The following is a 14,513-nucleotide window of genomic DNA, read 5'->3' on the forward strand; positions in this document are numbered from 1 at the left end:
CAGGTAACTTGCCCATAATTACACAGGAAATCTGTTGGAATAGCACGTTCTCACTCCCATTCCTTTCACTTTAACCTGAAAACCGTCGTTCTTCCAGCAGAAGAGACAGGGGAGAGATGGCAATAGAGTTAAACCTCTTTTGTGGTCTCCGTTGCAACTTGCTGTACTTGATGTTAAAAGTCCATTTGGCCAATTTTCCCTAGTTGAGAATACTGGCCTATGTCCTTGCCATTCAGCCGCAGGCAGGCAAGAAGTAGGGAGGCACCAAGGTGAATGGGGGTGGATGGTAGAAAGGACACTGATGACTCTCCTGTGAGAGAAAGAGAATATACATCGAAGGGCACAGTTGCCATAAAAGATGGTTGAATAACAGAGGCCCTCACAGTAGGAGGCTCTTTTGGACTGAACACATTCTACAGGACTTCATGACTTCCTCAGAAACAGCAATCACTCCTTAGGGTGAGGTGCGCAGTAAGTGGCTTTCTGCAGTCACATTGAGATGCTATATATGGCATCTGTTCAGCTGGGGGTTGGGTTCCAACTCAGAAATCACACGCATGGTAACTATTATTTAAATACTTAACTAAAAACCCCAAAAGTAGCAAGCAGGGTGGTAAAATAATGTTTTATTTCATGGATGAACGAACACTACCATGCCACATCCTAAATGTCCTCCTACAAAAGATTGCGGACAGAGCAGATTCGATGTTTTTCTGATCCAGTTCATTTCAGACTTTTGAGCCCATTTCGTGTAGTAAGATCTGGACACACAGCATTCGTATTGTCTATTTGGCATACTGCCGAGTAAAGCAGATTTATACTGTAGTTCCTGTTCGCAAAATGTCAATGCACTGTAAATTAAAGAAAAAAACCCCAAACCAAACTAGATTGTTTCTGTGATTTACCAATATAGTGTCCAGGATGATCTAATTACAACCAGCAGTCAAAGCTTAGAGATTAAAATAAAATAAAAAAACTTGACACATTAAGGAACACAATGGATACATCATCATTGCTGTCAGGATGTGAGTTTACCCACAGTACTGTGTAAAAATGTAGAAACCTGCGCTGACATTCAAGTTGTCAAAACAAGAAAAGAAATTACATTAATTGATATATTTCCAAGCTAGTACTTCTAAAGAGTCCTGATCAGCAAAGGAAGGTTATAGCATGCAGGCTCAACACAAGACTAATATTGGATTGGAGACCTGACAAATAACTGACTTACATTCCTTTATATACAACAAAATGAAATATACAATATTAATACTGGCTGTACATTTGGTCAGAATATCTTACAAGGAGCAACACTAGCCAAAATCTTTATGCTATGGTAACTGGAGGTGAAAGAATGATTTTTGAGATTTGAAAGATTTTCACATGGGTTTTTAAACATTGTTTTCCACCCCTGCAAAGACCAGTATGATTTTAGATGCTCTGATTTTACAAACCTCCTGCAAACAGAAGACATAACTAAAAGTGGAATGTGATAATCATTGCCTTGGAATCCAAAATCAAAACTAAGCTGCAGACAGCCTATGAAATAAGTCTATCCACATTGATTTTCTTTTTTAATGCTTCAGAAGACGATCAGCAAAGTATCTGATGCAAACTCCCTCTACCAGAGTGTAGATCAGCAGTTCGCAATCTTTTCTGACCACTTATTCAAAGTAACAAATGTTTGCAACCCCCTTACATTTACTTTAGAAGAGTAAAAATTATATCAAAGCTTAGCCTAAATTCATAGATCCCAAGAGCAGAAGGGACCACCGTGATCATCAAGTCTGACCTCCTGTATAACACAAGCCATTAAACTGCCCCAAAATAATTTATTTATGTGTGTGCTTGGAGAGGTTAACAGAGAATAATTGAAGGATAAGCACATGCAGGGAGGGAGGGAACAAGATTTAATTTGCTTTACATTGTAATAAAAATTTAACACCTTGCGCCCCCCCTTCCCTGATTGCCTTTTGTGACCGCATTTTGGCCCAGCATGACCCAGCAACTGAAAAACACTGGTCTAGTTAATTCAATGCATGTTTTCTTCCACATCCATGACAAGTTGTGAAGCTGATAAGGTGAGCATGAGATCAAATATAATGAGGAACAGGTAAAAACAATATCAAATAGTAATTAATTACATGAGGCTAATTAAACATTAGTGTAACTACAGTGATACTTTGTATAATTAGAATCTGTATGCCCCATAGCAGTGATGAATCTTCTAAACATGGGGGAGAGCAGGCAAATATGTATGAATCAGTACCTTTAAAATAATTGTGCTATAATCTTTTCCATTTATTAAGTTTTATCTGACACAACAGGATGCTAACTATGGTAACCCTAATAGAGATGATGTATTTCATTGCTACTGCTTCATTTCTTGAATGCAAAAGGGCCATTTAACCTACTAGTCCTCAAGGTAGTTTCTTGGGGTGGTCCTTCAAGTCCAATTTCTTGAGAGCCTTTTACTCCAGAAGTCATTTTGTGGCAAATAAGACGGTGATGTCTGTGACGGATTCATGTCAGACAGCAGTTTCTGCTGAGTTTATCATGCTTAATGTTCTTCCATTCAGGAAGGAGTTGCTGTCCGTAAAGCAGGCGAGCTGCTTTCAGTTTCGTTTGAATACATGCTAACAACATAACATTTCTTTCTCCAGGAAAATGATTCAGTTGCATATTGTTATAAAGAATGGCCTTGTGCTTTGCACGAACCAAAAGGGTTAATCCTCCTCCTCATCCTCTCTCAGTGTGACTATCGGGAGTTTGTCCTGAACTTTGAAACAGTCCACAAAGAAATTGACGAGGGACTTGTACAAGTGTTGCTCGAGTGCTGCACTGTTAAAGTAATGGCTTTCATCGGGGTATATCTGCAAAGGAACCAAGGAGACCGTGAGTAGCTTTACATTCAGATTAGAGATGGGCCCGAACTGCAGTCCCAGATCTGAACACCTAGGATCCATCCAGAGCTGACCTCTGCAGCTCAGGCCCATCAATAAACATCAATACAAACACTGTCATATAGCACTTAGGGCTTGTCTTGCACTGGCTAAACGAACAGACTGAATTTAAACCAATTGAGTTAAACTGGTGCCAACGTCTGTGTGGACATTCTTATTTCAATTTAAAAGTAGATTCTGATCAGGTTTAAGTTAGACCTAAATAGGCCTTAGCTACAGTACAAATGCTTTGCAGGTAATACCTATATCAGCAGAGCCCTCTAGTGTAGATGCATAGTTATGCTGACAGAAGGAGTTTTTCTGTCAGCATTGTACCACCAGCTCCCTGAAGGACATGAACTGGGAGTGTTGCCAGCATAACTATGCCGGTTGGAGGTGGAGGTGGTTTTTTCACATTCCTGACCGACATAGCTATGCTGACAGAAATTTGTAATGTGACCACACGGGGTATCCTCCAGTTGAACTAAATGAGTGTAGTCCTACGTAGGCCTTAGGATCTACTCCTTCCAATGTGAATTAAAATAGTTTCATTACTTAAAAAGTTGAATGCAAACTTGTTGAAAAAGGAATTTATTTTTTGTTAGAAGGAACGTTGATAACTCTCTAAAGGAAATGTCCTACATAATCTCAACTATGCTTTTAATTTAGGTCTAACAGGCAACTCGTTTACATGTTATATGAATGCCAGTTGATTATAACAGACTTCTAAAGCTGTAATTTTCAAAGGGGAATATGGAGCTGTGCTCCTAGTTCTCACTGAAAGTCAGCAGGAATTGAATTCCAAATTCCTTTGAGAATCCCAGCCTAAGAACATATGCATTGAGCCAGGGGTGAAAGTAACTTAAAGGACTTACCGGTACACTGGAGTCCTGAGCGCCGGGGAAGCCAGTCCAGTCTGGCACGGCGTACCGGCTCTTGCCAGTACGCCGTACCGGACTGCACAGGCTTACTTTCACCTCTGCATTGAGCTCTAACAACTGTGCAGTATTGGGCCAAATCTAAATAATGATATAATATGTGTGTGTGTGTGTGTGTGTGTGAGAGAGAGAGAGAGAGAAACTATATAATATACACATAAGTTAGAATTACTGTTCTATTTGTATTTTTATATTGTATTGTATATACAGTGAGGGTTTTCTAACGCTTACTTCATACCATCTGTTTTCTGTTCAAAGTGCAAGTGACTGCTTAAGTATGAAAAATGGAAACACACATATACTGTACCTGCAAGCTGTAATTAGCCTTTGCCCTAATTAGGTGTGTAATAAGGTCTGCAGTATGCTGGAAATGGATTTTTTCTGTAAAATCAGATTAGTATCAATAAATGCATAGAAGTGGCAACTTTAATTAAGAAAAAAATCAAAGAGTCTCATAAACTACACAATGTATCGCACTAAAATAGTGAGTTCACTTACCATCAGCTGTGGCATGAATGATCAAAAACTTTTGATCTTTCAGTAATGAGACTCTGTGTGCTAATTTGGTAATCTGTGAAGATAGAAGTTGCAGGTAAGATTAAGCATCATGCCAGAAAGTAGTGATTTCTGTATACATAGCAAAGTAGCACTTAACTCTGTTTTATGTTTGATCACCAGAATAACAAGCTGATATCATTGCAACCTCTTCCTCTTGGCAGCTAGAATCATTACAGCAGCAGAATAGAGGAGGAATTATGCTGTCCATTTCTCTAACCTTTTCCTGCCCTTCATGACCAATCCTGCCCCAACAGTAGATGGTGGGTGTGATGGATGCACCCCTGCATTCACACCTTACACACTATTGTAATAATCTTTGTACAAAGTATGCCTTGTGAGGTACCATTTGAAAACTCATAAATTGCTTGTCAGCATTGTCATGGTGAAATATATATAGCAACATAAGTTATAAGATTCTGATATTATTAGCACATGTTCCCCATATCCCTGCCCAGGCAGAAGTCAGCAAACAAATCTGTCCTAAACAAAGGAATGTGTGTTTGGTTTAATTTGCATTTAAGCAGTAAATGGAGTTATCAAGCAGACATGGGGGAGGGAGGAAACAAAAGGAAACCTGAATGTAAGCATACACAGGTGAAAAAAACCTAGCAGGGAACATCCTTCCACACAGACTCTTTGTCTCTTGGTTCTCATCTAGTTCCTGCATGCCGCTCCCTCCGTTATAACATTGCCTCCAGGAGAATAATGTGGCTTATAAAGTCTGCATCAGGCCTTGGGCCATGCAGTCTTTATCAATTCCACCTCACAGGTCCAGGGCTCAGGAAATGGCAGTCTTGTGCTCCTTGATTCCTAGAGAGTGCACGGCCCAGTTGTGGAGTTTAGGAAGCACGCGTTACATCAGTGTCTGGCACAGCAGGCCACACTTAGAACACTGCGATGTTCCGCAGATGCAGTCAATGGCATTTAACAGTTAAATGGTTCCCTCCCCAAGTTAGTCAGAAGTACCAATACTTACCCAAACCAACCTTCTGAAACATACAGCCAAGCTATTTTGCACTACATCCAAATGAGAACACTGATTGCTTTAGAACCCCTTTCATTTTGATTGATTTGCCTTCAACTTTCTAGAAAAAAAAATCGACCATGGCCTAGCTATGCTTGTGAAATTTCAGAGGGCCAGTAAATTCACTATATGGATCACCTACCCACAAGCCCTACCTCTTAAGGAGGAGCACAGGGGGTCTGGCTGATTTTTCTTTGTTGTGAAGTGGGCAATTATTTCAAACCCCAGTGGCGAATGTCTGTGCAAAATCCATTTCATTGGGCTGTGTGCACCAATTTTTCAGCACTATACAGACACAGCCCAGTGACCCTTTCCCTCCACTTAGCTACTCTTTTCTAGTTTCTTCAGAGTAGCTGAAGCATTCACACCCATTGAGCCTCCCTCGGACCCTGAACAATAACACCCTAACTAATGAGCTATCTGTATTTTAAACCCTGCTAGACTCAAGCCCAGAGTTCTGCTTACCAGCAACTCAAGCTTCAGAATTCTGAAATACCCATTCTGGGCATACGACCATCAGCATCTCGTCCTTGGTGAAATATTAAAGGGACTTTAAATGGACTGTAGCTTAAAATGCAAGACCTAATGGGCTGAGCACCAGAACAGAGTTCTAACCATAGCTTTGATACTGATTCATCCTGTGGCCATGGACAAGTCACTCAACCTCTCTGCCTCAGATTTCCCACCTGTAAAATGGAGCTTATAATACCTACCTACTTTAGAGGGATAGCCTGAGGATTAATGAATGACAAGGCTATTAATTACTTTACCATTAAATTCAAGGAAACCAAAACAGCTAGTCAGTCTGTAAACTTAAAGCCAAAATAACTTTCAAACAAAGACCTTTTTACTACTCTCAGGCACTGGTTTTGGTATTTCCCTCCTCCCCCAAATTGTACATAAGAAGATAGGGTTAAAAAGTTAAAGAAAGGTTTACATTTTGTCATGAAAGTGTGCACACTGACTCAAAGCTCTGTTCTCAACTTCATGCAATTACCTCATATGCTCTGTTATCAATGCCATGTAGTCCCAAATACCTTTCAGAAAAGGCAGAAGCTTGAAAAGAAATTAAAAAAAACATATTGGTCAGTTTTTACTCCAGTGCAGTCCGTTCCAAAAATAAAAACCACATTTTCTGACTCAGCTTTCAATAAATGAGAAATGTTTTAGACTCTCTTGTTTTTGTTTTGTTTTAGAAACCTGGTCAGAACTAATGACTCCGTCTGTAATAACATTGACAGAAAAAACTTAATTCTAATAAAAGAATAGTCAAAACACACTTGTAATGCCAAACCTTTGCAACCTACAGCTACCACATGATCCACTGTGCTACATGGCCTTTTGCCATCAATGTATATAGAGAGGCATTACATTAGTCACAGGGGGGCTCTGCTATTGATTTCTGAATGCAACTGAAATATACTGGGAGTTACAAGTTATATAATTTCTGTTCTGCTAGATAATACTTAGTCCTGCAATGAGTGTAGGGGACTGGACTAGTTGACCTTTCAAGGTCCCTTCCGATTCTATGATTCTATCTATGCTATTATGGGTGAGCTTCTAAAATTACTGGGGTATGCAGTGGCAATGTGGATGGCTGCACAGATGCAGAAGCCAGGTTTTAAGAAACAAAGAGAAGGGAGACCTAGTAAGGGGAGGGTGGGAATGTCACTGGTGGCTGGGAGCTGGCATTTTGTGGCCTCCGGAGAGTGGTGTTTACCGTATAATTTCAAGTCTGTCAATGGAGAAAGAGCAGCTCCGCACGTGAATACTTGATTCTCTTCACCAGCTGGGAGAATAAAAGCGCTCAGATAGCCCCCGTAATCCTAGAGTACAGACAGACACACTTGTCGGTGAGAATGCAAAAATGGCTCCCTGCCTAGAATGCTTATAATCTGGGGTATGTCTACACTGCAGTCAGAGGTGTGATTGCAGCATGTGTAGACATACTGAGCTCACTTCAATCTAGATAGCTCGCTAACACGGGCTAAAGCACGGGCTGTACAACCCCACCTGGTCCATGCTGCTGGAGCTGCACTACTATTTTAGCTATCTAGATCAAAGCAAGCTTGAGTATGTCTACATGAGCTGCCGGCACATCTCTGACTGCAGTACAGACATTCCCTGAGACTTGGCTGTGGCTCCGTGCGGATTAGCTGTAAATTGAGCGCAACTAATACAAGGTAATGCCTTAGCCTGGGTGTTAAGCGTACACAAACTCCCCCCCTGCCATTAGATGACACAAAATCCCACCAGGCCGAGGTACAGCAGACCAGAGTGTTCATTAGATTAAAAACCATTCAACTCTGCTTCCCAATGTAACGGGCTGGTAGCTAATTTGAGACGCACTGGGGCACAGTCAGGTGCGTTCTGACAAACCTGCTAGCATTGTGTATGCCTAGGTGCATGCGGGGCAGTGGTGTTTTCAATACACAGTTTAATGAATGGGAAACAGGGTTCTAAACCAGTGCCACAGCCCCACAAAGAGTTACTAAACTAGCCAGTTCCTAAAGCCGGATTCTTGCAGGCCCTACACAGGAAAATCTTCCCTTTTACCTCAATGGGAGTTTTGTACACGTAAGCAGTGGAAGCCTCGGTCCTAACTATGGGCCTGATCCTGCAACCATTTATGTACTTAAAGAACTTTGGGCTAGATCCACTAAGGGATTTAGGCACCTATGTCCAAAATTTAGATTTTCAAACCCTGCTCAGTTGCTGCCTAACCCTGCAGGTGCCTATGTCCCTAGGCCCCTAAGTTGCCACTGGTAAAGTCCTGTGGTACATACATTTCTGCTGCTGGGCATCTGCACAGCTGCCTCAGTCCTGCTACCCAAGTAGCATCCTCAAACTAGGTGTTCCCCCACCTATTTCGCCTACGGGCCTCATCCAGAACAGAGATGGTGGAGGAGGTGGTGCATTCTAACCACTGGACTGTGGGGTTTTCTGGAGAGAATCTCTCTCAATCTCTTCTATGGAAACTGTTCACTTGTATAAACAATTACATAGGCATTGGAAGAGGGACTGGAATTTGGGTCTCCCACGGCCCAGGGGATGCCCTAACATCTGGACTGTACAGTCATTCTCACGCTTTCTGGCCTATGACTACTAAGTATTTCATACAAAGTGGAACAGCTTCAGCAGGAGTGACTGAATGAGACCCACTCCAGCATACCTCAAATCCCCACTGACTAGGGCACTCACCTGAGAGGCGGGAGCCCTAGATTCAAATCCTTGGTCCATGTCAGTCAGAGGAAGTGGGATTTGAACCTGGATCTCCCACATCCTGGGTGAGTATTCTAACCACTGGCTAAAGGTCATAAGCCGAGTGTCCGCCTGCAGATGTGTACACAGGAGGGGACCCTCCCCCTTGTGTAAAGATATCAGACACCTCTGCAGTCTGATCTCTGTGCAGGACAAGGTGTGGAGGCTCATCAGACCAGGGTGAGAAGAGTGTATGGGAGGGAAAGATAACTCAGTCAGGATCTCTAAGGAAAGCAGTGGCCATGGGAGTCCCTGATAGTGCAGAGGTACAGGGGGGTCCATACAGATGGCCAAGCCTTCTCTCGATCTTTGGGGAACTCCCAGGTTCAAGGGTGGGTCCCATAGCCTATGCCCCCTAGCTCCTGTTGGCAATTCTCACTTCCCCCAGAACCTCTTACTGTGTGCTCTTCCAAAGGAGAGGAATGATCTGGACCATGAGGACCACTTGTGTCTTCAAAATAACTGTATGTGTCTGTGTCCAGGATTGGGCCCTGTATTCACGTCTTGCTCTGTTGCAGAGGCTGTAAAACTACAGCATCCTCTAAAAAACATCAGTCACTGATACTGAATTTGGTTACTGCAATGCCCAATGTGCCAGCAAAGATTCTGGATGTGTCTCATCTATCTGAAACAGAACATACAGTCGGACTCACACTGCTTACACTTAGACCCTGAACCGGCAGTCCCTGCTTGGGGCAAAACTCCCATTTTGGGGGTGTAAGGTCTGAGTTTTCAAAGCTACAATGGTACATTCATTCTATATTGTCAACCTTAGTATGTTTTCCATCAGGTCTGAATGAACTGGTACCAAGCCAAGAACCCATCTCCTTTCCTCACCGCCTTCAGAAATAGTGCTAATAGCAAAACTGTTATTAGCACGTCAGTGGCTGCTATGAACTGGTAAGCAATCTCTGAGACAGGGATTCTATTATCCGTTCAGCACTATTCACCCACTGTACCTCTATACTGATAGCAAGAATAATTTCTTCTAACAAGCCCCTTCTCATATCTGACAGCATTTTTTCCTCACAAATAATAGATGTTTTTCCTTTTCAAGATAATTTCAAAGGAAACATTGATAAATGGGCTGATAAAATGAAAGTTCTCATCTTTAGAATCTCTAAGCAAGAAGCAGCCTGTCTCCAAAAACAAAACCACAACCGCAGGTACACTCAATAAATCAAGATTAAGTGCAAGTGCTTAAACACATCAGCAAACAATAACAGAGGGTAGGGATCACAGGAAAATTTTACCTTCCCAAATACAGCAACTCGCATTTTATCAATATAATGTTCTTTCAACATTATCCTAAAATATGAAACAACGAGAAATAGTTAAGTTCAAGGAGGACTCTGTTAGATACATGCAATACATGATGGCATATGGTGGCTTGAAGATTTTATCAGCATGACTTTAGGATGGTTGTATTACCCAAGCCACAAGCGAATTATATAGGCTAATCCAAACTCACACTGATGGCTACTGCTTTCATGTAACTTTCTGTTTGATTTGTTCTTGCTCTTTTAACCCCTTGCCTGATATGGAACATTCCAGATATATCGTGCAGAACACACCTCCTGTGAGCCAAAATGTACCAGGTACACCCTAATTTCTGTTAATTTTGATTGGATCATGGAAGCACAACATTTTACCTGTTGAACCAATGGCAAAATTCTTACTTATACATGATTTCGATGTCATTTTTAAGGTGTGATATACTTAGAACAGTAACTCTGCAAACAGTACATATTTATTGTCTTGCAATAACTTCCGTATCAAAAATATCTTCATTTTACAAGACAGAAGATGGATTTTTTCCCCCACTGCTAGCACTGCAAAATTAATCCAGGCACGAAAAATCAAGCAGTATTCTTTCCGCCCCTTCCGTTATTTATCCCCAGTGGCACAGAATCTGAAATCAGAACGTTGTGATGGACAGGGAAGCTCAGAATCCAGCTAACTCTTCTGTATCTATAGCCGCTCTACAGTGCTAGCAGTAGGGAATTTTTCCCCCCCAGTAAAGTAAGTGGATAGGACTTGAATATAAGCAGGTGGAAGATATTTAAACATTGTTAAATGACGCTATTTAAATTAGCCAAAGTCTCTACCTGTGCAGCAAAAAAGTAATTATAAGCAAGTACATCATTGTAAGTTATTTGTAAGACTAAAAATGTAAGAAAAAATTTTTTGTTTGTTTTTCAGAAACATTCATAGTCATCTTTAATACAGTCCCCAAAATGTTAATTAAAATAATCTTTCCATCAGTCCTTAAACATCTTAATCCACCATTTTGATGCTAGATTATTAGCCTTAATAAAGGCTGTTTGTTTATTTATTATAACAAACATTAGCATCATCCATATACGTGCCCACTTCCTTAGAGACCAAGTATATATTTTTATCAACCGAACTAGCTTCATAATGGCATGGAACCACCATTCCTATATATTAGGCTATTGCTGTAGTCACATGGCATGCATTACTCTCATGCTTTTGCAACACCTCTGTGGAAGACCTCACGGGACTCCAGCAATTCCTTTTCTTAACAACTGAATGGGCCTTCAACCGAACCCAACCATTTTTTTAAAAAGATTCCTCCGCCTCTCCCTCCCCCAAATATTTTAAAGCAGACCCTTGAACTTTTAAAAGGTAAGCCCTTTAGCACCATTCCTATTAATGTTAACATCAGAAAAAGTTTTTTGGCTTATATATGGAATCATTATTTAGCTGACATTTTACTCCCCATATTGAAATATACAAGAGTGTATTTGTACTTTCAATTTATCACGTTTCTTCAATTGTTTACACAGCAGTATTCAAATAGGAGGAGATGCATTGCTGAGTGATACCTAGAGAGATAAAACGATTGACTTTTACAACAGTTCAGCTCTGGTTGCAGCACCTGGGCATGGTGATCAGATGAACAGGGCTCCCTCTCAGGGAGACCCTGATCCTAGAAGAGAACTGTGTAAGCAGACTTTTCCCACCCCCTCCCTCACACATCCCAGTTGACTTCAGTGAGGTCCCAGCGACACAGTTCTCTTTGCAGGATCAGGGCCTTAGAGTATTTTCTAGTGTCCAGATACAGCTGCGGAGCCTTTGAGAATACATTTCAATTATAAATGCAATTCATTTCAATAAGGACAGTGTCATTCACCGGACAGCTTCCAACTGATCTTTTTCCTCCAAAAGGGCCAATCTTCTTTTAACTTCATGTAACAATTTAGTGCCTTGGAATCCACTGCCCCGACCATCAAACTTCATCACAATTGCATTGTGGGAGCTGACCAGCACGCTTTCCCAATTCACTTCAAACTTTTCTGTTACACTCTGGCTACCAGGTGTTCCGTCACTGAAACAAAAACAGAGACAAACCAAATGCGTCTTATTCATGCTCGATGGAACAATGTCAAGGCTGCCCAAGACTAGAGACCTTTCATGCCACATAATCTCTTTTAAAAAGGACAATACAGTCTCTCCTTCTAAAGGTGAATTTGCAAACCAGCTTGCACCAATGCTACATGCGTTATAAGGTGACATCAATTTTAACGGGAAAGCCATGATATCTGTCTTCATACAGCACTGTCGCAGGGAGGTCTGGTGTGTGGAATGGTTTTTGAGGCAGGCAAGGAAGCTGCAGGAAGGTTTTCCCAGCTATCTATCTAGATTCTTATTTGGCAACCATCACCATGATATTGGAGCATTTTGTGAAACTAGGAAGCAGTCACATAAATGGGCCAGATCCTCAACTTGGCCAAAGTGGCATAGCTTCACTGAAGTTAATGGAGTTATGCCATTACACACCACTTGAGGAGCTGGCCCCAATCTATATTTTCTTTCTTTCTCTCTCATCCCTCCAGTCTGTAGGGTCTGAACTCTTGTGGGGGTCCTGGCAGAGGTTAACTGGGAGGGCCTACCCTGGGAGCACTGCAGAAAATTTGGGGAGGAAAGACTCTTGTCACCCATCATAAATCTCCCCTCTCCTGCAGAAGTGTTGGATAGTGGCTACAGATGTGACCGTCAGTCACTTGATGTCACTATTGCTTAAAATAGATACAAGGGAAAGGCAAATTAAAAAACAAACTGGTGATAAAACAATTGACTTTAATAACAGTTCAGCTCTGGTTGCAATGGGTGGGCAGGGTGATCAGCCGAACAGGGCTCTCTTCAGGGAAATCCTGGTGCTGGAAGAGATCTGTGTTAGCAGATTTCTCCCACCCACCCCCCAAATCGGGTCCCACCAATGCAGTTCTCTTTGCAGGATCAAGGCCTTAGACTGCATGCTCTTTGGGGGCACTTAGTCCTAAATGATCACAAGAAACACACATGACCACACAAACACTGCAAACAACACTGAGCTGAGCTTCTCAAACTCTCCATACAAAGCAGAAATTACAATACACCCACAGAAATAGGGTGAGCAAGGGACAGGAGATTTTGTAGAGCTAGTTCTCAATGACTAGGGATACTGGCATTTTCACCTACTTCAGTTCCTTTTATGGGCTTCCAGAGACACAAGAAAACATCTCTCAATTTTTTAACATGCATATGACTTTAGTTCAGGGCTCGGCAACGTTCGGCACGCGGCTTGCCAGGGTAAGCACTCTAGCGGGCCGGGCCAGTTTATTTACCTGCTGACGCGGCAGGTTCGGCCGATCGCGGCCCCCACTCGCCGCGGTTTGCCGTCCCGGGCCAATGGGGGTGGCGGGAAGTCGCGGCCAGCACATCCCTCGGCCCGCGCTGGGACGGCAAACAGCAGCGAGTGGGGGCCGCTATCAGCTGAACCTGCCACGTCAGCAGGTAAATAAACTGGCCCGGCCCGCCAGGGTGCTTACCCTGGCGAGCTGCGTGCCGAACGGTGCCGACCCCTGCTTTAGTTATTTGCATTTGCTCCACAAAGGCCCAGGAGCATCCACTTTCAGAGGCAGCCTAATCAAGTGTCGTTAGCTTGATGAGTACCAATCTTCCTCAAGCACTTGTATAATGAAGTACGTTTTCGCTGAAGTAATTTTGTGATGTGGCAGCCTGTTTATTGCAGTGTTTTTGTCCCTCATTGAAAAAAGCTGCAGGATGGTGTTTTGGAATTCATTTGCAATGCATCTTTGCCTCCTTCATTCCTATATCAGACTCCTTTCTCTCAGCAAAGTGCATCCCGGATTGAAATCAATGGGAGTTAGGTGCCTGAAAATCTTTGAGGATCTGGGCCTAAATGACTCAGTGGACTAGCTGTAAAGACAGTTCAATTGTTGGGCTAGACGGCATTGATAGTTTTGTGCTGCTATGAGGAAGGCACCATTTGGACAGAGGTGGCTGGTTATTCACCGCTATTTCTAGGACCACAGGGCAGAGTCACTATAGGTTCAAGCTTTTGCAGAGGCTATAATAGCCATTAGAAAGTAAACATGTCACTATTCCCCAACAGGGGCTGCCACAGTTTAACAGGAAGACAACACATCCCCGAATGTAGTATTCTAATGTGCGTGGGCTCACCAAGTCCTGCTAAGAGATCCCCTGATATTACACTATTGAAGTGCCATGGGAGGGAGGGGTTGCAGTGGATTCACGTTAAATAGAAATGATCCCTCTTAATAGTTGCAGTATTGAGAAAAGCTGATTTCACAACTCTCTGCTGGGTTTAAAGTGAATTTTCATTAAGGCCTTGTCCATTTTTGCCCAATGCAATTTACAGCATTTGTAGCCAGGTTTGAGAGAGATAATAACCAATTTGGAAGAGTGGAGTGGAGCCAGCACTGTTATTTGTGGTGGAGAGATGACGCAAATTGTTCAGTGAAA

General features: G+C 42.3%; 1 protein-coding gene across 6 annotated transcripts in view; it reads right to left on the reverse strand.

Annotated features, from left to right (window-relative positions):
• Positions 1–606: 606 nt before the first annotated feature.
• DPP6 (dipeptidyl peptidase like 6) overlaps positions 607–14,513 on the reverse strand; it is a 767,813-nt gene continuing 753,906 nt past the window's right edge. For all 6 annotated transcript variants that reach the window (XM_054021141.1, XM_054021143.1, XM_054021139.1 and 3 more), the window contains exons 20-26: positions 11,878–12,072; positions 9,974–10,028; positions 7,180–7,285; positions 6,457–6,515; positions 4,376–4,448; positions 4,185–4,258; positions 607–2,870 (exon numbers count right to left, since the gene is read on the reverse strand). In XM_054021141.1, the coding sequence (XP_053877116.1) occupies positions 2,724–2,870; positions 4,185–4,258; positions 4,376–4,448; positions 6,457–6,515; positions 7,180–7,285; positions 9,974–10,028; positions 11,878–12,072 (709 nt within the window). In that variant the 3' untranslated portion in view covers positions 607–2,723. The remainder of the gene's footprint in view (positions 2,871–4,184; positions 4,259–4,375; positions 4,449–6,456; positions 6,516–7,179; positions 7,286–9,973; positions 10,029–11,877; positions 12,073–14,513) is intronic.

The sequence above is a fragment of the Malaclemys terrapin genome, chromosome 2, assembly GCF_027887155.1.
Source record: "Malaclemys terrapin pileata isolate rMalTer1 chromosome 2, rMalTer1.hap1, whole genome shotgun sequence".
NCBI classification, from domain to species: Eukaryota; Metazoa; Chordata; order Testudines; family Emydidae; genus Malaclemys; species Malaclemys terrapin.